The sequence below is a fragment of the Ahaetulla prasina genome, chromosome 2, assembly GCF_028640845.1.
Source record: "Ahaetulla prasina isolate Xishuangbanna chromosome 2, ASM2864084v1, whole genome shotgun sequence".
NCBI lineage: Eukaryota > Metazoa > Chordata > Lepidosauria > Squamata > Colubridae > Ahaetulla > Ahaetulla prasina.
In genome coordinates this window covers 106,663,952-106,689,651 of record NC_080540.1, presented here as the reverse complement: position 1 = coordinate 106,689,651, position 25,700 = coordinate 106,663,952, and the positions used below count along the sequence as shown (strand labels likewise).

The window sequence follows — 25,700 nt, the reverse complement described above, 5'->3', positions numbered from 1 at the left end:
CAATCAGGAAGTGCCAATCAGGATCGAACTTTCAGCAGTGGGCAAAATTAGCCCACAATACTGCATTCTAACCACTGTGCCACCACGGCTCTTACCGTGGTGCCTGGGACAGTGTCACATATTTTGGAAAGCATTTTTTGAGATAACACCCAGGACCCCTCTCTCTTTCACTCAGTATAAGCGGAAGCTGCTGATCAAGTTTCAGAAGATACAGGGGGCCAGAAGCTAGTACAGAGAGTCCTTGGCTTACGACTGCAATGGAGCCCAAAATTTATGTTGCTAAGCAAGACAATTATTCAGTGAATTTTGCACCAATTTGCAACCTTTTTTTAAACCACAGCTGTTAAGTGAATTACTGCAGTTGTTAAGGGAATCTGGTTTCCCCATGGACTTTGTCAGAAGGTCAAAAAAGCTGGTCACCCCAGGACATGGCAATTGTCATAAATATATGTATAATTTATAATAATATGTACATAATAATATGTACACTGATAGCATATGCACCAAGACAAATTCCTTGTGTGTCCAATCACACTTGGCCAATAAAAAATTCTATTCTATTCTATTCTATTCTATTCTATTCTATTCTATATGCCACTTGTCAAGCATCCAAATTTTGATCACATGGCCATGGGGGGTGGGGGTGCTGCAATGGTCATAGGTGTGAGAAATGGTCATAAATTCCATTTTTCAGTGCCACTGTAACTTCAGACAGTCACTACCCTAATGGTTTTTGTTCAGGACTATCTGTATATGTAGCTTGGGGTTGAATTTTTGCACTTTTTTTCTTCCTCTTCGAGATCCTTCATTGCCATGTTGGTAATGTCAGTTATTTGACCACTTGCTGAAAAGGCAAGATTTTTATGTGCAGGATAAATTATTTGGAGAACAAGGCAGAAGAAAAGAAAAGAAAACACCTGTTGATATTGAATTCCAGAGGACCACATAAGGGTAGGAAGAAAATGCATTTAGACAGCCACCTACTTTCAAGGAGATCTGCCAACTAAGGGAGCAGATTCTAAGGGCTGAGGCCAAGTTTCTCTTGCAACTGCTGGATTGGCATCAGCTGATAGGATATTCCCATCTAGATTCTTTTTTCTCCAAACTACAAAAATCAATTTTGACAACTCTACCCCCCCACCTTGTCTGATGAAATGCAGAGGCAATGTACAGGTAGTCCTTGACTTACAGCTGTCTGTTTAGTGACTGTTCAGAGTTACAATGGCATTGAAAAATAGGAATTATGACCGTTTTTCACAGTTAGAAACTTTGCAGCATCCCCATGATCATGTGATATAAAATTCAGACCCTTGGCAACTGTTTCATAGTTATGACCGTTGCTGTGTCCCAAGGCCATGTGGGACTTTCATGCTGTGTCCCAAGCTTTTGTGACTTTCTGACAAGCAAAGTCAACAGCGGAAGCCAGATCTGCTTAACAACTGGCTTACTAATTCATCCACTTGTGGCAAGAAAGGTCGTAAAATGGGGCAAAGCTCACTTAACAAATGTCTCACTTAGCGATGGAGATTTTGGGCTCAACAGCGGCCGTAAGTCGAGGACTAACCTGCCTGCTGATTGCAACAAAGCTATAATGCAATCTCAGTAAAACTTCAACTTTCCCCAAGGGGGATTCTGCTCACCATCGTCACTCCTGAGGGGTTCACACATTGCTGTTAGAGAGTTGACTCACCTGCACATGCTGCACACAAAGCACTTGGGATGGTAAGTCCGGCCCAAGGCTGAGATAACCTCTCCAGTGATGAAGTCTTGGCAGCTGTCACAGCGGGTGCCATAGAGCTGCTGGTAGTCGTGGGTGCAGATGTATTCCCCATTCTTAAAGAAGAAGCCAGACTGAGCTAGGTCACAGCCGCACACTACAGAGGGGAAAGTACATGCAGAAATAGAAAAGTCAGTCCTTTCATCTCTCCAAACGGGCACCTTTCTCTTAAAAAACAAACAAACAGGTGCTTCTTGAAGTGCCATCATAAGGATGGAGTGTCTGGGTCATGCCGAAAGCCTCTTTGGTCAACCGAAGGGGAGGCTTCTGTAGAGATTCTCAGACATCCAGGTCATGGTTGTCCCAAAAGTGCTTTTTCAGGAGGCAACTGAACTTTCTTGTTTTTTTTCTTTTGAAGACGTTTCGCTTCTCATCCAAGAAGCTTCTTCAGCTCTGACAGGATAGTGGGGAATGGAAGGATTTATATTCCTTCAGACAGCTGGTAATCTGCATCCTTTTAGAGAGACTTTTACCTATCAATTTGGGATGGACACTCTTTGAATGATGTGGGAGTAGGAATGGATTTCCAGAGGGGGAAAAAAATTGCAGAGTACAAGAACCAGGAGCACTACTCAGGTGACCCTGAGGAGACAGATAAACCTCCAAATGCTTCAAGGACCCTCTAAAAGGATGCAAATGACCAGCTGTCTCCAAGGAATATAAATCCTTCCATTCCCCACTATCCTGTCAGAGCTGAAGAAGCTTCTTGGATGAGAAGTGAAATGTCTTCAAAAGAAAAAACAAGAAAGTCCAGTTGCCTCCTGAAAAAGCACCTTTGAGACATCTAGGAGTTAAACCCTGCCCACCCTGCATAGCCATGGTGAATGACTCCACATTTTGTACAGTAATTTTATTGGCAACAGCCCCACTGCTTTTTCCTAAATATAAAAGTTGTGTTTCTTCCACAAAACATAATAACAGAAAAGACCTTGGAGGTCTTTTAATCTGACCCCCTACTCAAGCAGGAGACCCAGTACCATTTCAGATAAATGGTTGTCCAATCTCTTCTTTAAAATCTCCAGGGTTGTAGCACCCAAAACATCACTTCTTAAGAAGTCCAAATACCAGAGGACCAGCCATGCTTAGGAATTCCCATCAGCCAGTCAAAAACCGACTTCATTCTTATATCTATGACCTCTGCTTCCAGGTCATTTCTAATCTCAACTCAATGTACTTGGTCATTCATTTTGCAAATTGAATGGCTTAAATGTGTCTGCGGAATCACCTCCTTTCAACTCAGCCTATTCCCACTCTCTAGTATCTAAATATTAGATAAAGCAGCCTGAAGTGGGATTATCTGAAGCAGCCACCTGTTTTTTATCCCATCGCTGACACCTGAGGCTTGACGTGCTGGTATGTGAGAGGGTCTTTCCGTGGCCAGGCTTTGGCAGGCCCTGCCTCAGGAAATCCTTTGGCTTCTCCCTGATGACAATCTCCCTGATCAAGCTTGAAAGCTTTTCTGCTCGAGCATGCCTTCAGCCAGTTTCTGCCTCCTGGTCTGTCAGTTCCATCTTCACTATCCAAATTACATTTTCTGCTCTCTGTTTTGGTTTATTGACTTTTTCATGTATATATTTGCTGTGGTTGTCAAGGACCACAGAATGTGTGTGTGTGTGCGCGCGCACGCACATGCTCGATCACATTATGCAATGCTTTCCTAAAGTGAGGGTGGAGGGTGTGTCTAATGAGTGCTTATGTGTGGGAGACTGCAAAACAATCTTTAGAAAACAAGTTGGACAGGAAGCAACCCAGAATAATTACGGAGGTACAAGTCTGCTTTGGTAGCCTCACTGCCCACTCTGGATGACTGGCACTGGGCAGTGTGATCGGACTTGTACTAATGAACTCCCTATGTGAAAGATCCATCTGGTGTGTTAAAAGTGCATCGGTGTTCTCTGATGCACAGGTCACTAGTAGATACAAGTGCCTGAATCAGTTTTCAGTTTCTCTGCAACAACGGACTCCAAGTCACCTGAGTACAAAACAATTTCTTGAATAGTGAGGGTAAACTTCCTTCTGCCACCCTGCCCTGCCCTTTACCAAGCAGTATCTTCTCATCCTCCATCCCTGCCACCTATAGACACTAGAATGGCAAGATACTTCCCGCCATCCTCTAAGATGCCACCATTGTGTTGTTAGCACTGTGCAGTGAAAATAAGGCAAGGGTTAGGGTGGGGAAGATGTTGGGAAGGGAAATTTCTGCTGAGAGAAAGCCTGGCCTGGGGAATTGTCTGTGAGCCTTGGTGCATGAAGGCAACAAGATGCGCCCTTTTTGATTGACTACAAGCAGACAGGTTGAGAGGCTGAGTAGGCTAGCAGAGGAGTCACTGGTGTATTGGATCTTTAATGGTGAGAAATGCATCGAGTGGGGTTCTTGTCTTTTGAGAGACCTTGGCCTATAATTTTTCAGTGAGGCAAGGGAGAGAAACAAACTGGCAACACAGTGAAGAAATGGCTCAATTACTACACTCACATGCTATGACCCACTGAAGGACAGATAGCCTGAGCTGTAGTTCTTGAGGTGCTTTCCCATTTTATGGTCACACAAGCAAGCTTGCCCCAATTTACCACTGTCATTCGGTACTCTCCAATATATCCAATTCCCAGCATTGGGTTATTTTAATCCCTTTAGATCTGGAAAACCCAAACTGGGATAAGTAAGTAAGTTTTGGAGTGGGAGGGGGAAGACTACGTTTATTTTTCAAGTTTGGTTTCCTGGGAAGGTTAAAAAGATGAAGATGAACGGAAGCAAGAACAGGAACAGGACCAATGCTGAATTTAATTTTAAAAAACAGAGTTCATTCATTTTCATCCCACATCTACATGCTGCTTCTTACCTTGATATATGCAATCTGATCCTCACTGACCAAAATATCTCCATATACTTTGCTGGTATACAATCCCATATTAATTCTTGAGCCTTTTCTCCAGTTGTATTTTGCCCACACAACTGCATTCTATTTTTTATGTTTCTCCTGACATATGTAATACTGATTTCCATACTGCAAATTTGACAGAAGTGCATTTGTACATGCAGATACTTTCATTTTTCACATTTTATTCATCTCACATTATCAGACATATTCTGTACATCAATATTTGTACATTCCCACATTCATGCTTCTGCTAAGGAACAAAAAACCACTTTGGACACCTACTGTCTGGCATAAATCCACACAACACATCCCAAACTTTGCTATTTCCCGTTTGAGCTCTTTTGATTAGAATTCTGATAAACAACTTCCAGGTGTGCTAAACAAACTAATTCCCCTGTAATTCATTTTTGTTACTGCTTCCTTTGTGTCAGAGAACAATAATGGCATCCCTTCTATTGTCAGGCACAAATACAGTACACACACATACGCATGTTGTAAGCAGCCGTTCCATAACGAGATCACATTCGTACACATAGTCCTTGGCTTATGTCCATTCATTCAGTGACTAATTACAGTTACAGCTGAAAAAAATGGATGAAATAAAATACAGAGTATATACAATTAAAAGAAATTAAAAGAAACTATTAATAAATGGCCGATAATTTAAAAATTAAAAAATTTACAAATGTTTAAAATCTCTAAAACCCCAATTTAAAATCACTATTTATGCCAGTCCTGCCTCTAGAAGCTCTGGCTATTGTAGCAACCCCACAGTCATGTGATTACAATCCAAACGCTCAGATTCTCGGCTTGCAATTATAAGGCTGCAGACAGTGCTGGCTTGTCACAGGCAAATTCAATAGGAAGTCAGCAGTCAAGGTGCAAGTCACTCCAATAAGTCACTCTTGCTTCTTCTTCTGCCAGTAGCACCATCACCTCACCCATACATGGCCTGCATTGACCCTCTCAAACTTTCTCCTGGCCTCTCCTGACTTGCAAGTGGCCTGCAACGGTCTTCCCAGCCCTTTCCCTCAGCCTCTGAATTATATCTAGACTGCACTGGACTTACCCAACCCCTGAGGCCCTCTCAGACTCCTCACCTGGGACTCATTTCATAATTTGTGCATCTTGAGGTTTTACAACAGCAACTGAGACAGCTAAGACTGCCATTGCCAAATGATATGGTCATGTGACATTGTGCTGTATGGCTGCGTTGCTTAGCAATGGCAGTTCAGGTCCCAGCTGCCATAACATTACCACTCAAGGTCTTTTGGTATCCTAGATTTTTCCATTTAGCTACAGCTGCAAAACCATCATTTTTCAATATTTTCACAGCATTTATGTTTGTCTTTTCATTGTTTTTATCTCAGGCATTAACGATAGCATTTGTTTCAGTCCCATTTTTTAATATGCAACTACCTTCCTCATACGTATCTCTAAAATATTCCGGTATTCTTTCATTTTCATCCCAAATCATTTAAAGCATTTTTATTTTTGATGCCACTTATCCTGCTTGATTGTCTCTGTTTACCTTCATCAATCACTTCCAAAATAATGTTTAAATTCAATCAAAAAGTTCAATTGATCTAATGGCTAAGGCAGGGGTCTTCAAACTTGGCAACTTTAAGACTTGAGGACTTCAACTCCCAGAATTTCTCAGCCAGCAAAGCTTTGCTGGCTGAGGAACTCTGGGGGTTGAAGTCCTCAAGTCTTAAAGTTGCCAAGTTTGAAGACCCTGGGTTAAGGCATGAGGCTAGAAACCACGAGACTATGAGTTCTAGTCCTGCCTTAGGCGTGAAAGCCAGCTGGGTGACTTTTGACTAGTCATTCTCTCTCAGCCCAACCCACCTCACAAGGTTGTTATTGTGGGGAAAATAGGAGGAGGAAGGTATATTGGATATGTTTACTGTCTGTAAAAATAATAAAGATGGGATTAAAAAATATTTTAAAACCCCCAATCTGCATTTTCTTTGCCTCTTTCAATCCTTATCTCCTCTTTGTTCTCTTTGATTGTGACTATATTTTCTCTCCATTCCTAAGCATAATTTTTGAAAAAGCTTTCACGACCAGTTCCCTTCCCAAACTTTGGTCACTTGCCATGGTCATCCCTGTCTTCAAATAAGGAGCCTATTTGAAAATTACAGACCTATCTCTCTTTGCTGTGTCACCTGCAAAGTAATAGAATCTATCATCAACCAATCCATTACCCTCCACCTAGAAACAAACAACCTACTCTCTAATAAACAATTTGGTTTCAGAAAAAAATTATCATGTAATTTACAACTTCTTCACTGCAAAAACATATGGACTACAAATCTTGATCAGGGCAAAGCAATAGATGTGATCTACATAGACTTCTGTAAAGCTTTTGACTCAGTAGTACATGATAAACTTCTCCTAAAACTAAAATCCTATGGCATCTCAGGACCCTTCCACAATTGGATAACATCTTTCCTATCAAACAGACAACAAATGGTCAAAATTGGCAATGCTCTATCAAATCCTGTTCCTGTCAAAAGTGGCGTTCCCCAAGGCAGCGTTCTTGGACCAACACTCTTCATATTATACATAAATGATCTCTGTGACCATATTACAAGTAATTGTGTTCTCTTTGCTAATGATGTCAAACTATTTAACACCACCAACAATACAGCTATCCTCCAAAAAGACCCTGGCTTTGTATCTGAATGGTCAAAAACTTGGCAACTCCAAATCTCAACCAGCAAATGCTCAGTCTTACATATTAGAAAAAAGAACCTAAACACTAAGTACAAGCTTAATGGACATTACCTTACTGATGACCCCCACCCTGTTAAAGACCTTGGAGGTTTCATATCAAATGGTCTAAGTGCCAAAGTCCACTGTAACTACATCGCAAAAAAGACCTTAAGAGTTGTAAACCTAATCTTCCGTACCTTCTTCTCCAAAAACACTACACTACTAACCAGAGCATATAAAACATTTGCTAGACCAATTCTTGAATACAGCTCAACTAACTGTTATCTATACGATAAAATCGTTCAGCTTCGGGATAGTTTAGACCAAAATTGCGATGATCCAGATGGGATGGAGGAGGCATGTCTTGTTGAGGTAGTTTGGGATGAGTTTGAGTCTGTGGCTCTCGAGGACGTGGACAGGTTGCTGGGAAGGTTACATGCAACCACATGTTTACTGGACCCGTGTCCTTCCTGGCTGGTGCTGGCTACTCAGGAAGTGACACGAGGCTGGCTCCAGGGAATTATAAATGCTTCATTGATGGAAGGGATTTTCCCCGCCGCCTTGAAAGAGGCGGTGGTGAGACCCCTCCTCAAGAAGCCTTCCCTGGACCCAGCTATTTTGGGTAACTATCGTCCAGTCTCCAACCTTCGCTTTGTGGCGAAGGTTGTAGAGAGTGTGGTTGCATGGCAGCTTCCCCAGTACCTGGATGAAGCCGTCTATCTAGACCCGTTCCAGTCTGGCTTCCGGTCCGGTCACAGCACGGAGACAGCTTTGGTCGCGTTGGTGGATGACCTCTGGAGGGCCAGGGACAGGGGGTGTTCCTCTGCCCTGGTCCTATTAGATCTCTCAGCGGCTTTCGATACCATCGATCATGGTATCCTGCTGCACCGGTTGGAGGGATTGGGAGTGGGAGGCACCGTTTATCGGTGGTTCTCCTCCTATCTCTGACCGGTCGCAGACGGTGTTGACAGGGGGCAGAGGTCGACGCGAGGCGCCTCACTTGTGGGTGCCTCAGGGTCGATTCTCTCGCCCCTCCTGTTCAACATCTACATGAAGCCGCTGGGTGAGGTCATCAGTGGTTTTGGGGTGAGTTATCATCTGTACGCTGATGATACTCAGCTGTACTTTTCCACCCCGGACCACCCCAATGAAGCTGTCGAAGTGCTGTCCCGGTACCTGGAAGCTGTACGGGTCTGGATGGGGAGAAACAGACTCAAGCTCAATCCCTCCAAGACGGAGTGGCTGTGGGTGTCGGCACGCCGGTACAGTCAGCTGCAGCCCCAGCTGGCTGTGGGGGGCGAGTTATTGGCCCCAACGGAGAGGGTGCGCAACTTGGGTGTCCTCTTGGATGGGCGGCTGTCTTTGATGATCATTTGGCGGCCGCTCCAAGAGGGCCTTCCACTGGCACGCGGTGCGCCAGTTGCGCCCTTCCTTGACCGGGATGCCTTATGCACGGTCACCATGCCTCGTAACTTCCCGCCTGGATTATTGCAATGCTATCTACATGGGGCTGCCTTGAAGTGCACCCGGAGGCTGCAGTTAGTCCAGAATGCAGCTGCGCTGAATAGTGGGAGCAACTCGTTGCTCCCATGTAACACCCTCCTCGCAGCCTGCACTGGCTTCCTGTGGTCTTCGGGTGCGCTTTAAGATTTTGGTCACCACCTTTAAAGCGCCCATGGCTTAGGACCCGGTACTTACGGGACCGCCTGCTGTTACCTTTGCCTCCCACCGACCAGACGCTCTCACAGAGAGGTTCTCAGGGTGCCATCCGCCAAACAATGTCGGCTGGCGGCCCCAGGAAGGGCCTTCTCTGTGGGGAGTCGCCTTGAATGAGCTTCCCTGGTTTACGTCAAGTGCCTGATCTTGGACCTTCACCGTGAGCTGAAAACGCACTTATTTATTCAAGCGGGACTGGCCTAAGATTTTATTGGGTTAAAATTTTATTGGGTTATTTATATTTTAATATTTTAATTCATTTTAAATCTGGCCACTTTATAATATGTTTGTTTTAATTTCTTTTAATATTGATATTGTGATTTTTTACTTGGCTGTACACCGCCCTGAGTCCTTCGGGAGAAGGGCGGTATAAAAATTGAATAAAATAAAATAAAATAAATAAAATACCGTATATACTCGAGTATAAGCCGAGTTTTTCAGCACGTTTTTTGTGCTGAAAAACGTCCCCTCGGCTTATACTCGGGTCTATACGGCTTATACTCGAGTTTTGTTTTTTAAGCCTCGGCTTATACTTATATATCGACTTATACTCGAGTTTTTTTTTTTTTTCACATTTTACCGGACGGCGCTGGGAAGCCCTGCCGGTGCAGTGAGAGGGCGGGCGGGGAGCCGCCAGCCTTCTCAGCTGAGGAGGAGGCTTTGGTGCCTCATTTCCCAGTCCCCAGTTTACCCCAGTTTTGGGGTAAAATTATACCACATTTCTGACATCAATACAATTGAACGTGTCCAGAAATATTTTACAAGAAGAGTTCTCCATTCCTCTGAATACAACAAAATACCTTATGCCACCAGACTTGAAATCCTGGGTTTAGAAAATTTAGAACTACGCCGCCTTCGACATGACCTGAGTTTAATTCATAGAATCATCTCTTACAATGTCCTTCCTGTCAAAGACTACTTCAGCTTCAATTACAACAATACATGAGCACACAATAGATTTAAGCTTAATGTTAACCAGTCCAATCTTGATTGCAGAAAATATGACTTCAGTAACAGAGTTGTTAATGCTTGGAATACACTACCTGACTCTGTGGTCTCTTCCCAAAATCCCCAAAGCTTCAACCAAAAACTGTCTACTATTGACCTCACCCCATTCCTAAGAGGTCTGTAAAGGGCGTGCATAAGAGCACAAACGTGCCTACAGTTCCTGTCCTATTGATTCCTTTCATTATATCCAATTAATATAGTTATTATATACTCATACTTATATATATGCTTATATATTGTATAGTTATTTCATGCTTATGCTTATATATACTGTGACAAAATAAATAAATAAATAAAAATAAATAAATTATTCAAGACCTTTCTCTCACTTTTACTTTTTGCAGCAATCTTCATTCATTCATTTTTTTCTGCCTCTATTACTTCATCATTCCACCAAGCATCCTTCTCTTTATTTCCCATTAAGGAATAAGGATTTCCTTTGGCTTTGGAAGCAAATAAAGAAGGCTGCCAAGTTCTCTCCTGGTGGTTCTAAGTCCCTTTTGAAGCTGGAGACAGAGTGAAGTCTTTGTCTAGCAGAATAATCAAGACCAAACTCCATGATCAACACCAAACTCCAGGGGGCTGGAGACACACACTTCTCCTGTGGTGTTCTGAAACCCGGCATAGCCAATAGAGTCTAGGAAGATGAGAACATCCAGATTTGCTTGAATTTTTCCCCTCATACATAAATTATCCCTGTATTGCTAAGATAAGTTGTTTTGTATGGACTTCCCTGGTTGCAACCCAATGAATCAATCCAGATATTATCCTTGGCCTGAAGTATGGACTAGGAACTCATACAGCTGCAAAATGACATGCTGATTCTTTTTTCTTTTTTTTTGAAATCTATTGTTCATCTTTCTCTCTGGAGGCTGATAAATAGGATGATAATCCTGCCCCACAAGTAGGCTAGAGTGGAGTTTAAGTATATGTGGGTGGGGTGGACTTTCATGTTGAAGGAAATATTTACTAGTTAGATTCTCCGGGCTCTAACATATTATTTTAAAATGACTGCAGAAATAGATTATCTCAATGAAAGTCCCACTCAGAACCACTGAAGACTGATTTTGGGAGATGGGTGTTTCGATATAGTTGAATAAGTAATATGCTCCCATCATGCCACAACAGTATAATAATTCTATGTCCCTGCAATAAGGAAGACTTCTTTTATTAAGTACTCTCTGCATCCTTTTTATCCGCAGATATAATTATGATTAAGATCAGTGGTAAGCCATTGCAAATGTGTATGCAACATAAAAAAAAAATCGTATCTGGGTTTCTTTAGGCGCTTTAAATTGCTGTTGATCTCTTCATTTACTATGGTTTGTTTATTGAATATTTGTGGAAGAATCTCTGAATGTGATTATGTTTACTTTGCAAGCTGAGTACACAAAAATGCTAGCAATGCATTTTTTAAGTGTTGCAGAAGGCTATATCTTAAAAAGGGATAAAAATGGTTTGGTATATGAACAAATCCTCTTTGGAGCCACATTCTTCAAAGGCTTGGCATGTAAAAGTTCCAGTGCACTGAATTCGTTCCCACTTGGTTATTTTTTTGATCTAGGCAAGTTTGTTCATTGCATTCAAACATGTTTTGTAATTCTAATCTAAAATCTTGTTTGCATCAGCATGCATCCTTTCTCATCACAATTAAAACAACTTGCACCTACTCTTTGGTGGTTTGGAAAGATAATATACAATTAGATCTCAGTTTCAGTGGCTGTTCTGGTTCACTGAGAACCACTTGGGCAATACATAAATACCCCATGTTATGAATAATCAATTGCATGATCTTGTTTTGTGAGATCCATTGGGCAGGCAAGTGGGTGGGGATCATCTAATGGCTTTCTATTATATAAAAACCCCAGATTAAGGTTCTTAAGATCCCAAGAGAAGGAGGAGGTGGTGGCAAAGGTAAAAGAAATATGCTCATGTACATAGTAGATCAAACAATCTTAGTTTGGCATACTGGCTGCGAACCCACTTCTCATTTGTCAGCAAACAGTAGGATGGATGAAGACTTATGGCATGATGGAAAAGCAGGTGTCTTTCTATTTATAGAGCAAGACATCCTGGGATTTCTGAATTGAGACTTTGTAGGTGGCCAGTCAGTTGATGTGAGTTCTATTATGGCCTACAATAGCTTGCTAACCACCTTTAACTGAATTTCCTTGGGTAGTTCTGCCTTGAGTTAGAGGCGGACACAAAATGTGTATGAGCTACAACTTCCTGATTGTCCTAAAGATTTAAATATGAGGAAACTTCATGAAATCTCACAGAAAGACTATTTTTGCCCTTGTTTTTAATTTAATTGCAAAGACATCTCGCAAGGTTCGGACAGAATTCCTTGGGAAATCTGAAAATGAATTGGATATATTATACCATTACGTAAAAACCCCATGCAAAAGCAATTCCTGTGAAACACTATTAGAATGTGCTGTGCCACTTGTATATGAAAATGGCACTTCAAATCATATATATTTGGTTAATATCCCTTTTAAGCAACATTTGGCTGGTATTTTAAATAGTTATTTCTTGTGTTTTATGTAATAGTATAATAAGTTGAATTCATTTTCAGACTATCCCTGTGGAAGGAATTTTGTTCTGAAATGTATCTAACATTTTTTTTTACATTGCATAAAATAATGAATAAAAAGAGAACAAAAAATGCTTTGTTTTCCTATGAGGCTTTTCCTTTTCTGTATATTTACTTAATAACTAAGAACAACTTGTTCCTTTTCAGAGTAAATACCGATACAGCCTGCAGGATCAAATAGACATTACTTTGCTTATTTAAGAGAATTTTTACTGTGCATTCCTATTTTACATTTTAAGAACCAATACACTTGCTTTTCACCTAGCTTTTCATGTACTACCGGTAGTGCATGTCCTCATTTTCCTGCCGTGAAGCTTTGACTGACAGGAGCCATATGTGATTCTGCATACAAAAGTCTTTGGAATTCTTTCCCATTGTCCTGTTTCCCGTTATTTGGGATAGCTTTCAACTTCCATGTGTGATCCTGAACCTATTTGGAGACTAAATTGCCTTCTGCTGAAAACTGAATGTTGTGAATTACTAAATGATGTCCCTGCCCTACTAATGAAAGGGTGAGTGGGAGGAGTAAAGCAAAGAAGTCGAAAAATTAAACCCAGAACAGATGTTGAGTGGTCTCCTTATTGCATTTATTTGAAACAGCTGTTCTAAGGGGTAGTAACCAGATCTATTAAGTGTACAACATGAATTACAAGAATTTCATCCCTCTCCCAATTCACCACTTCTATTATTTTAACAAAATAGTGAGGTTTTCCCACATTAGCTAGCACTTGTTGTGTCTATCATTAATCAGTACAATGGCCTGCACCAACACACAAATACACATTTATTTGAAATGACCTGTCTGTTAGAGAATAAACAGTGAGGAACCTGAGACCCTGCAGATATTTGGGAACTGCAGTTTTCTAGTATCCCTCCCAACTATCATGTGGTCTGGAGATGCTAGAAGTTGCACTTATGTCTAGAGACACAAGTTCTCTGTGTATGTGAGAAAGAGACAGAGAAAGGCCCCCCTAATACACGACCTTATTCAGGGGGGCGCCGCGGACCTCATAGGCGTTACGGAAACCTGGCTGGCCACGGAAGGGGGCGTGCCCCTTGTTGAGATGTGCCCGCCGGGTTTCCGTGCATTCCATCAGCCGAGGGCTCAGGGTAGGGGTGGCGGGGTGGCGGTTGTGATTAGAGAGAGCCTAGAGCCGAGGGAGACCACTGTACCTCAGATTGCCGGGTGCGAATCCCTCCTTGTGAGATGGGGTCATAGGTGTCAGATGGGCTTGCTGATCACGTACCTGGCTCCTTGCTGCGTGACAGCTGCCCTGCCCGAGCTCCTGGAGGTGCTGGCTGGGTGGTAGTTGAGACCCCAGACTTTTAGTCATGGGGACTTTAACTTGCCATCTTCCGCTGCCATCGACGGCAGCTCGGGAGTTCACGGCTTCCATGACGGCCTTGGACCTGACCCAAGTAGTTGATGGCCCTACTCACATTGGGGTGGCACTCTGGACTTGAAGGAAATATTTACTAGTTAGATTCTCCGGCTCTAACATATTATTTTAACAAAATAGTGAGGTTTTCCCACATTAGCTAGCACTTGTTGTGTCTATCATTAATCAGTACAATGGCCTGCACCAACACACAAATACACATTTATTTGAAATGACCTGTCTGTTAGAGAATAAACAGTGAGGAACCTGAGACCCTGCAGATATTTGGGAACTGCAGTTTTCTAGTATCCCTCCCAACTATCATGTGGTCTGGAGATGCTAGAAGTTGCACTTATGTCTAGAGACACAAGTTCTCTGTGTATGTGAGAAAGAGACAGAGGAAGGCCCCCCTAATACACGACCTTATTCAGGGGGCGCCATGACCTTATAGGCGCACGGAAACCTGGCTGGGCACGGAAGGGGCGTGCCCTTGTTGAGATGTGCCCGCCGGGTCCCCCTGCATTCCACCAGCCGAGGGCTCAGGGTAGGGGTGGCGGGGTGGCGGTTGTGATTAGAGAGAGCCTAGAGCCGAGGGAGACCACTGTACCTCAGATTGCCGGGTGCGAATCCTCTTGTGAGATGGGGTCATAGGTGTCAGATGGGCTTGCTGATCACGCACCTGGCTCCTTGCTGCGTGACAGCTGCCCTGCCCGAGCTCCTGGAGGTGCTGGCTGGGTGGTAGTTGAGACCCCAGACTTTTAGTCATGGGGACTTTAACTTGCCATCTTCCGCTGCCATCGACGGCAGCTCGGGAGTTCATGGCTTCCATGACGGCCTTGGACCTGACCCAAGTAGTTGATGGCCCTACTCACATTGGGGTGGCACTCTGGACTTGAAGGAAATATTTACTAGTTAGATTCTCCGGGCTCTAACATATTATTTTAAAATGACTGCAGAAATAGATTATCTCAATGAAAGTCCCACTCAGAACCACTGAAGACTGATTTTGGGAGATGGGTGTTTCGATATAGTTGAATAAGTAATATGCTCCCATCATGCCACAACAGTATAATAATTCTATGTCCCTGTAATAAGGAAGACTTCTTTTATTAAGTACTCTCTGCATCCTTTTTATCCGCAGATATAATTATGATTAAGATCAGTGGTAAGCCATTGCAAATGTGTATGCAACATAAAAAAAAATCGTATCTGGGTTTCTTTAGGCGCTTTAAATTGCTGTTGATCTCTTCATTTACTATGGTTTGTTTATTGAATATTTGTGGAAGAATCTCTGAATGTGATTACGTTTACTTTGCAAGCTGAGTACACAAAAATGCTAGCAATGCATTTTTTAAGTGTTGCAGAAGGCTATATCTTAAAAAGGGATAAAAATGGTTTGGTATATGAACAAATGCTCTTTGGAGCCACATTCTTCAAAGGCTTGGCATGTAAAAGTTCCAGTGCACTGAATTCGTTCCCACTTGGTTATTTTTTTGATCTAGGCAAGTTTGTTCATTGCATTCAAACATGTTTTGTAATTCTAATCTAAAATCTTGTTTGCATCAGCATGCATCCTTTCTCATCACAATTAAAACAACTTGCACCTACTCTTTGGTGGTTTGGAAAGATAATATACAATTAGATCTCAGTTTCAGTGGCTGTTCTGGTTCACTGAGAACCACTTGGGCAATACATAAATACCCCATGTTATGAATAATCAATTGCATGATCTTGTTTTGTGAGATCCATTGGGCAGGCAAGTGGGTGGGGATCATCTAATGGCTTTCTATTATATAAAAACCCCAGATTAAGGTTCTTAAGATCCCAAGAGAAGGAGGAGGTGGTGGCAAAGGTAAAAGAAATATGCTCATGTACATAGTAGATCAAACAATCTTAGTTTGGCTGCGAACCCACTTCTCATTTGTCAGCAAACTGTAGGATGGATGAAGACTTATGGCATGATGGAAAAGCAGGTGTCTTTCTATTTATAGAGCAAGACATCCTGGGATTTCTGAATTGAGACTTTGTAGGTGGCCAGTCAGTTGATGTGAGTTCTATTATGGCCTACAATAGCTTGCTAACCACCTTTAACTGAATTTCCTTGGGTAGTTCTGCCTTGAGTTAGAGGCGGACACAAAATGTGTATGAGCTACAACTTCCTGATTGTCCTAAAGATTTAAATATGAGGAAACTTCATGAAAACTCACAGAAAGACTATTTTTGCCCTTGTTTTTAATTTAATTGCAAAGACATCTAGCAAGGTTCGGACAGAATTCCTTGGGAAAACTGAAAATGAATTGGATATATTATACCATTACGTAAAAACCCCATGCAAAAGCAATTCCTATGAAACACTGTTAGAATGTGCTGTGCCGCTTGTATATGAAAATGGCACTTCAAATCATATATATTTGGTTAATATCCCTTTTAAGCAACATTTGGCTGGTATTTTAAATAGTTATTTCTTGTGTTTTATGTAATAGTATAATAAGTTGAATTCATTTTCAGACTATCCCTGTGGAAGGAATTTTGTTCTGAAATGTATTTAACATTTTTTTTTTACATTGCATAAAATAATGAATAAAAAGAGAACAAAAATGCTTTGTTTTCCTATGAGGCTTTTCCATTTCTGTATATTTACTTAATAACTAAGAACAACTTGTTCCTTTTCAGAGTAAATACCGATACAGCCTGCAGGATCAAATAGACATTACTTTGCTTATTTAAGTGAATTTTTACTGTGCATGCCTATTTTACATTTTAAGAACCAATACACTTGCTTTTCACCTAGCTTTTCATGTACTACCGGTAGTGCATGTCCTCATTTTCCTGCCGTGAAGCTTTGACTGACAGGAGCCATATGTGATTCGGCATACAAAAGTCTTTGGAATTCTTTCCCATTGTCCTGTTTCCCGTTATTTGGGATAGCTTTCAACTTCCACGTGTGATCCTGAACCTATTTGGAGACTAAATTGCCTTCTGCTGAAAACTGAATGTTGTGAATTACTAAATTATGTCCCTGCCCTACTAATGAAAGGGTGAGTGGGAGGAGTAAAGCAAAGAAGTCGAAAAATTAAACCCAGAACAGATGTTGAGTGGTCTCCTTATTGCATTTATTTGAAACAGCTGTTCTAAGGGGTAGTAACCAGATCTATTAAGTGTACAACATGAATTACAAGAATTTCATCCCTCTCCCAATTCACCACTTCTATTACTTTAACAAAATAGTGAGGTTTTCCCACATTAGCTAGCATTTGTTGTGTCTATCATTAATCAGTACAATGGCCTGCACCAACACACAAATACACATTTATTTGAAATGACCTGTCTGTTAGAGAATAAACAGTGAGGAACCTGAGACCCTGCAGATATTTGGGAACTGCAGTTTTCTAGTATCCCTCCCAACTATCATGTGGTCTGGAGATGCTAGAAGTTGCACTTATGTCTAGAGACACAAGTTCTCTGTGTATGTGAGAAAGAGACAGAGAAAATGTAGAACTGATCTTGGACATAAGGAAAAGATTGAACAAGCTGTTAATGGGGGAATTGAAGAAAAGATTCAAAAAAAATACTTGCCTTCCATTGAGGACCTGTATACTGCACGAATCAAGAAGAGGGCCGTGAAAATATTTGCAGATCCCTCGCATCCTGGACATAAACTGTTTCAACTCCTACCCTCAAAACGACGCTATAGAGCACTGCACACCAGAACAACTAGACACAAGAACAGTTTTTTCCCAAAGGCCATCACTCTGCTAAACAAATAATTCCCTCAACACTGTCAGACTATTTACTGAATCTGCACTATTATTAATCGTTTCATAGTTCCCATCACCAATCCCTTTCCACTTATGACTGTAACTTTGTTGCTGACAATCCTTATGATTTATATTGATATATTGACCATCAATTGTGTTGTAAATGTCGTACCTTGATGAACGTATCTTTTCTTTTATGTACACTGAGAGCATATGCACCAAGACAAATTCCTTGTGTGTCCAATCACACTTGGCCAATAAAATTCTATTCTATTCTATTCTATTAAGATTAAATCAGAGAGAGAGAGGGAGGGAGGGAGGGAGGGAGGGAGGGAGGGAGACAGAGATCTCATTCTTAGTATAGTTTTTTATCAGATTAACAGGCATGACTTCCTCCAAAATATCTTTGAAATTACCCATTGGTGAAGGTCCTTGACTTCTACTAAAATCTCTAGGTAAATTCATGAAAATATCATTGTTGAGGCTTTAGGAATGAGTAATAGACCACGTTTAAATGCACATCTCCAGTTTTAAGCAAAAATTACGCTCTAGAGCAGTGGTTCCCAACCTTTTCTTGTTTGAGGCACAACCTTTTCTTGTTTGAGGCACCCTTGGAAAGCCTTTCAAAAGTTCCCGGCACCCTTATAAGGAAATAGATATTTAAAATCTCCGTAGCTCAAAAGTTCCCGGCACCCTCAAAAGATCTCACGGCACCCCTTAGTGCCGCGGCACACTGGTTGGGAACCACTGCTCTAGAGCTCTGCACACCAGAACAACTAGACACAAGAACAGTTTTTCCCCAAATGCCATCACTCTGCTAAACAAATAATTCCCTCAACACTGTTAAACTAGTTACTAAGTCTGCACTACTATTAATCTTCTCGTTCCCATCACCCATCTCCTCCTACTTATGACTGTATGACTGTAACTTTGTTGCTTGTATCCTTACGATTTATACTGACTGTTTCCTAATATGATTTGATTACTTATTTGTACCCTATGACTAAGTATTAAGTATTGTACCTTATGATTCTTGACAAATGTATCTTTTCTTTTGTGTACACTGAGAGCATATGCACCAAGACAAATTCCTTATGTGTCCAATCACACTTGGCCAATAAAGAATTCTATTCTATTCTATTCTATTCTATTCTATTCTATTCTATTCTATTCTATTCTATTCCATTCCATTCTATTCCATTCCATTCTATTCTAAGAACCTTCTCACTTTTCCACATCCCATTTATACCCAGGTTCCTCCTTTTCAAATTTGTATACTCTATCAACTCCACATACTAACCTATATTGTAGCCAAAGGAACTTGTTTATTGACATTTTGCAATTGCTCAGGGACATTAAATTTAGTTTGCACTAAACTGTACTTCTTTCTAATCACAACACCAGGTTTTCAGGACTAAGACAGACATGCCTCAGTTAAAATGTTTTAATTGCATTTTTTTTAAATTATAAGTCACTCGGAATAATTGATTGAAATGGATGGCTGTAGGAATTGAATGAATGAATAAATAAATAAATAAATGCACCATACCCTCTGTTTCTTTCTCTTCGCTCACTAAATCGACCTACTGGCATCATATACTTTAAATAGGTTCACAATCCTGTCTCAGCTTGGAGCAACATTGAACACTTACCCTGGCATGTGAAACATCTGATGTGGAAGTGATTGTTCTGGACACGCACCACCTCGCCTTTACAAGTATCTCCACAGCGATAGCATTGAATTATGGTGGGACGACCCCCAGAGTTGTATGGGTTTTGTTGAAAAGGAACTGCTGGTGAAAGTAAAACATACAGCTTATTAGTGTGGCAGAAGAGGGGGTATAGCCAAAGCCAGCTGACAATTTATTTTGTTGACTATTTTGCTATTTGCTATTTACCCGTACACACAAATACATACAAATGTAATTATAGTCTTAATCGTGTCTTCCTTCAGATGTTGCCTGTAGTGAAACTGATTTCCTGTCTATCAAAAGCCATTTCCCCATGTGATGTACAGTTTATCATAGCATCACCCAGTCATCACTGAAATGACAGAAAACTTGCCCTCATTGCAATTATTTTGGCACAATGATGGTTGGAGGACTTTAATAGATTGCTACAAGTAACTAATGAGGACATTATCCAGGAGAAGGAGGAGCTAGCCAATCCTTTGTTTCAAGGAACAGCTCAGAAAGAACAGAGGCAGAAGTTAGTTGAGGAAGGAAGAGCAAACACTGAAAGCAGTTTATGTATTTTGGCTATTGTAAATAAACTCTTGTTTAGCTCAAAGTCTCTCAAGCCATTTTACAAAGAACAAACATTCCCCACCCCTTCTTCATAAACTGAGGTTGGGAAGAATATTTGATGAGAGCTACTTCAAGGACCACCATTTGACCTCTATTGCTGTTCCTTGGAAAAATAAAAGCAGAGGGTCAAGAAGATATTTTGTGTGAGGATTGTCTGCTTGAGGAGGTCTTGAATTCTCCTGGGATTCACACAGCAGATACTTAGCGACTGATTTGTTAAGCTTAGTTCAACTAGACCTGAGAATTCTTGAGAAAAATGTCTCTCTGGGTATGTATGTCACAGAGCGAGAAGAGAAAAGTAAGCTGTTGGTTTTAGAAAGTCCCAAGACAATTGGCTGAGAGATAAGATTTTATGTTTTTTTCCTCCTGAAGTTTGCTCAGTAATCTCTGCTGCAGATATACTGGAGGCCTCTCAAAATGACCAAGCATTCTTCCCAAACCATGCTCTTGACAGTACAATACCAATGAAAATGCCATCCTATTAGAGAAAAGGAGAAAAACCTTTGTTATCAAGAGGAATTGTTTGAGGACATCTGAGGACAAGACAGCCTGCTGCAAGCCTCAGAAACTCTCTTTCTCTGACACACACAGGATGTACAGTACTTTCAGTCTAGCAATCCTAGAGATTCCAGTCAATGGTTTTTGTGCAGCTTTTCTCCTTACAAGTTAATTTTTAATGTGTGGTAAAGGGGAAAAGGGAGAAAAATGATGGGAAATATTGGAAGCTTATAAGTGGAAGATGATAACTGAATCTCATAAGTGAGTCAGGAAATGAGATAAGCTCACATATTCCTTGGTGAGATCTATGTGCCTCAACTAGAGAGGGGAAGTGCTTAGCCTTCAAAAGCCTATTAAGAAAAGGGGGAAAAAAAGACAGAATTCACCACTCAGTGGTGGAGGGGGCTGGCTTTTGTGCCTGTGCATCTCCAATCAAGTCACGGGCATTAACCAATAGGTGCCCAGAACCGCATAGCACACAAAGTACTGGCAACTGCGACAAAAAAGCTTCCTCGGGAAATTAAGTGTGTATTTCCAATGACAAAATACTGCAGTGTGATTGCTGAATAATGCACGATACACACACCAAAAGCATTTCCTTGAGAAAACATGTTTGGCTCTTCTAAGGCAGATTCTATACGTTGCCTGGAAATCACTGTAGTTTAAATTTTCCTTCCTTTTGGCCTCCACACCAGACTATTTCCTTTGCCTGCCTTATCTCTCTGTCCTCTGATCTCTCAATATGTTCCTTCCTAACCAGGGGTGAAATGCTACTGGTTCAGACCAGATTGGGAGAACCGGTAGCGGAGGTTGCAGGTGGTTCGCCATGCCGGTAGCAATTGCTGGCAGGCCACGCCCCCCAAACCGGTCCACGGCCCGCAGCCCTGCCATGCTTCCCCTGCCTTCCACGCTGCCAAACTCATTGTTCGGAGCACCTAAGGAAATGTCTTCCAACTCTTCAAGATCAACTTTAAGAGCTCTGAGTAGCTGACAGCAAAATAGCAGCAGCAGGGGCAACAGGGGTGTGTGTGTGTGTGTGTGTGTGTTTGTGTGTGTATGTGTGTATGTGTGTGTGTGTGTGTATGTCCCTCCTAGGTCCTCCTCTCCCAGGTGACAGACAGGGCTTTGCCGCCTCCTCTTTTCCTAAGAGGTGTCTACCTCCAAGTCCTTGAAGAGGGGGACACACACACACACACACACACACACACACACACATGTCCCTGTCACCCCCGCTGCCACTACTTTTGCTGTCGGCTTCTTAAAGTCGATCTTGAAGAGCTGGAAGATTTTTCCTTAGATCGCCAAACATCAGCAATCTAAGGAAACATCTTCTTACACCTTCTCCTCCTCATTCCTCCACCCCCCCCAGTTTTTCCATCTCTGTGCCTGGATTCCACTTCTTACACCTTCACCTTCCCATTCCCCCCCCCTCGTTGTTTTTCCATTTCTGTACTTGGATTCTGCTTTTTACACCTTCTGCTCCCCATTCCCCCTCCGATGTTCGCTTGGGTGGCAGAGGGAAATTCAAAGCATTGGGGGCTTCAGAAGGGCAGAATATGTTTCAAAATGTGCAGCTCCTGGCTCTAACAGTGAGTGACGTCAAGTTGGCCACACCCACCCGATCGCATGATCACCAAGCCATGCCCATCAAGCCATGCCCACAGAACCAGTAGCAAACATTTTTACATTTCACCACTGTTCCTAAACCCTCTATTTTTCCAAGATCCTCAAACTGCAGGTAACCCATGGTCTCCTGCACCTTTAAATGAATAATAGAATAATAGAATTGGAAGAGACCTTAGAGGTCTTCTAGTCCAATCCCCCCCACACTCAAGCAGGAAACACTATATCATTTCAGACAAATGGTTGTTCAATCTCTTCTTAAAAACTTCCAGTGTTGGAGCATCCACAACTTCTGGAGGCAAGCTGTTCCACCGATTAATTGTGCTATCAGGAAATTTCCCCTTAGTTCTAGGTTAGTTTAGTTTCCATTCATTGCTTCTTGTCCTGCCTTCAGATGCTTTGGAGAATAGGTTGACCCTTCTTCTTTGTGGCAGCCCCTCAAATATTGGAATACTGCTATCATGTCACCCCTAGTCCTTCTTTTCACTAGACTAGACATACCCAATTCCTGTAACTGTTCTTTGTATGTTTTTGTCTCCAGTCTCCTAATCATCTTTGTTACTCTTCTCTGCACTCTTTCTAGAATCTCAACATCTTTTTTATATTGTGGTGACCAAAACCGGATGCAGAATTCCAAGTGTGGTCTTATCAAAACATTATAATACAGTTTTAACACTTCTTGTTCTCAAATCTCTCTTCCTTTCTTTTAGGTCCAGAAGTCCCTCGACTACAATTCCCAAATTCCTAATCACTGGTTTATAAGTGTGATATCTGGAGGATACTAGTGCTCCTAATTCTGTGCCACACAGCTCAAATTAATTTGTAAATTCCTTGGGGCAGGGAATAGCATTTTGCCTACATAAATTTTCAGTTCTCTATGCAGTTTGTATACTCGATGGCACAACAAAAATAAATGGAAAAATAGTTTCGGGCATGCCATAATAAAGTATATTTATGTGTTTGTGGGTGGGTAATGCCTTCACATCAGTTATGACCCTTGCCACCATATGTATGTCTTTGTGGGGGGTTTTTCTCCCAACACTTTCAGAGTGGTTGGCCATTGCCTTCTTTCTAGGACAGAGAGAGAGGGTTTGAGTGACCCAATTGATGTCCATGCCTAAGGCAATGCTAGAATTTGGGTTTCTATACTTCTAATCCAGTGCATTAACCCACTACATTATTGTTAGATTTAGACAGCCAGTGCAATATAGTGGTTAAGAAGTTGAACCTGAACTTGGAGAACAAGGTTTAAGACTACCCTCAGCCATGGAAGCTAACTGGACAACTTTGGGCATTACTGTTACTACTAGTAGTACTAATAATTATGTACAGCATTTCAAAATGATGAGAATGTAGAGGTACAATTTTTCCACTGCCTGCTTTCTGAACCAAGAAGAAAGAATTGCCAAATGTTCAGACAAAACCCCTTTTGCATCCAAGCTGTAGGCAAGAACAGATGAAGGGTATTAGAGTCAAGGAAATAATTTCCACTTAAACAAATAAACATACCAAAAATATATTTGTTGAATGATGATGATTATTATGGAATTCTGGTCTCTAGGAAAAACTTTTGGGTGCCTATAGCAACTAGTCACCCCAGCTGGGGTGCTTCAAGATTGATAATGCAAGAGCGAATGTACTGTACATGATAAGCATACTGTACACATAATATAATGTATAAGTATATGATGCACTACCTGACTCCGTGGTCTCTTCCCAAAATCCCTAAATCTTTAACCAAAGACTATCTACCATTGACCTCACCCCATTCCTAAGAGGTCTGTAAGGGGCGTGCATAAGGGCACAAGCGTGCCTACCGTTCCTGTCCTAATGTTCCCTTTGGTTGTATCCAATTCGTATAGTTATTTCATGCTTATACTTATATATACTGTTGTGACAAATAAATAAATAAAAATAAATAAATAAATAAATAAATAAGGACAGGCATGAGGGTAGGGAAGAGAACTGTGTGGTTGAAATTTAAATTAAATGTCAAGTCAGGCACTACGGCTCTGATTCTTATGGTATGAAAACATATACTTATGCTAGTGTTTGTTTGTTTGTTTGTTTGTTTTGTTTGTTTTGTTTTGTTTACATTTATACCCCGCCCTTCTCCGAAGACAAGATCTGCCTATGGGAACTGCTTGATATCACTGCTCAATATCAAGTTGTCATTTCCAAGTTCAGCATTAAAACTAGAAATTCTGGTGGAATTTCTCCTATATTTAACCTACATTGTTTCTTTTCCTTAATTTCCAACTGTATTCCAGCAGCTTCCTCTCCCCACTTTTCCGCTTATGGCACGACTGTACATCACATTATTATATCAGAAAAATCCAGTAAAAAGGTAAGTAGCATTAGGATGTGAAATGAGGAGGACGAAGGAAAGGGAAGGAAGGCGAGAGAGAAGGAGAAAAAGGAAAAACAAACCAGAATGCCATTAAAGCATATTGGTTTATTCTTGCCATGGATGGTTGTGCTTACAAATTCATCTTATTACAGTTAACGCATTCATGCTTGTTTTGTAACAATGCACAAAACTACTATGTGGGATACATTGCTTCATGGTACAACCTGATTAATGTAAATTATTGATCATAGATAATGAATGGGGACTGATGGGTTGCAAACAATTTCTGCAAATTATTACATAATGTATCTGCTGATAAATTGTGGCAGAATGGCTGCTGTCCATTATACTTCCAGTTCTAGCCACCCCACACACCACCTTTTTTTATTTGTCCCATGCAACATAAAAAAGGCAAGGGCTTCAAGTGCATAGTTACAGGGGCCATCGTGTCTTTTTTAAACCTGGCCCTTCAATGGCTGGCATTGTTGGCTAATAATCCAACTTTCTAGTTCATGCTACCTAGAGCAGTCTTCCCAAAGCTCTTTAGATGTTTTAGACTTCAACTTTCATAAAGAATTACTTAAATTGAAACCTAACATGTCCCCAGCAGGTCTCAAAACCTGTTACTTAAAAAAATAACACACCCAGAATCCTGGAACCAAAGGTCTAATGTTAGGAAATTGGCTGTAGTGGATCTCTCCCCACCCCTTATTCTCCCATGGAATCCCATCAAAATCTTATGGAATCCTTAAGTTCCACAGAACACAGTTTGGAAAAGTCTAATCTAAAGGATGCCATGTTTGGGATACTTGATTGAAAACTATTTGCTGCAGGAGTTTAGAATGCGCAGCCAGGAAAGAAGAAATGTTCATACTGTTAACCTAAATAATGCAAGATAAAATGTGCTTATTGAAGAAATGTTTGATTTTGTTTAAACAAATATAATTAAATTGGACTTTTTGTATCTTCAAAGTGACCCCTGACACAGATCATGATTTCTAATTCTCACTAACAAAAGCTAAATATCAATGCTTTCTGGTTTCTGAAATGACACCTGTTTTGTAGAACAGCCTCTCTGAAAGCTAAATAAAATGC

The 25,700-nt window shown here is 41.2% G+C and overlaps 1 protein-coding gene across 3 annotated transcripts in view; it reads right to left on the bottom strand.

Moving 5' to 3' along the window:
* Positions 1–25,700, bottom strand: part of ABLIM3 (actin binding LIM protein family member 3) — a 190,140-nt gene that overhangs the window by 73,228 nt on the left and 91,212 nt on the right. For 2 of the 3 annotated variants that reach the window (XR_009153494.1, XM_058169508.1), the window contains exons 2-3: positions 19,481–19,621; positions 1,691–1,874 (exon numbers count right to left, since the gene is read on the bottom strand). Coding sequence is in view for 1 of the 3 variants with exons in the window: in XM_058169508.1 (XP_058025491.1) it covers positions 1,691–1,874; positions 19,481–19,621 (325 nt within the window). In the remaining 2 variants the exon portion in view is untranslated. The remainder of the gene's footprint in view (positions 1–1,690; positions 1,875–19,480; positions 19,622–25,700) is intronic. The other variant, XR_009153493.1, reaches the window with a different exon arrangement.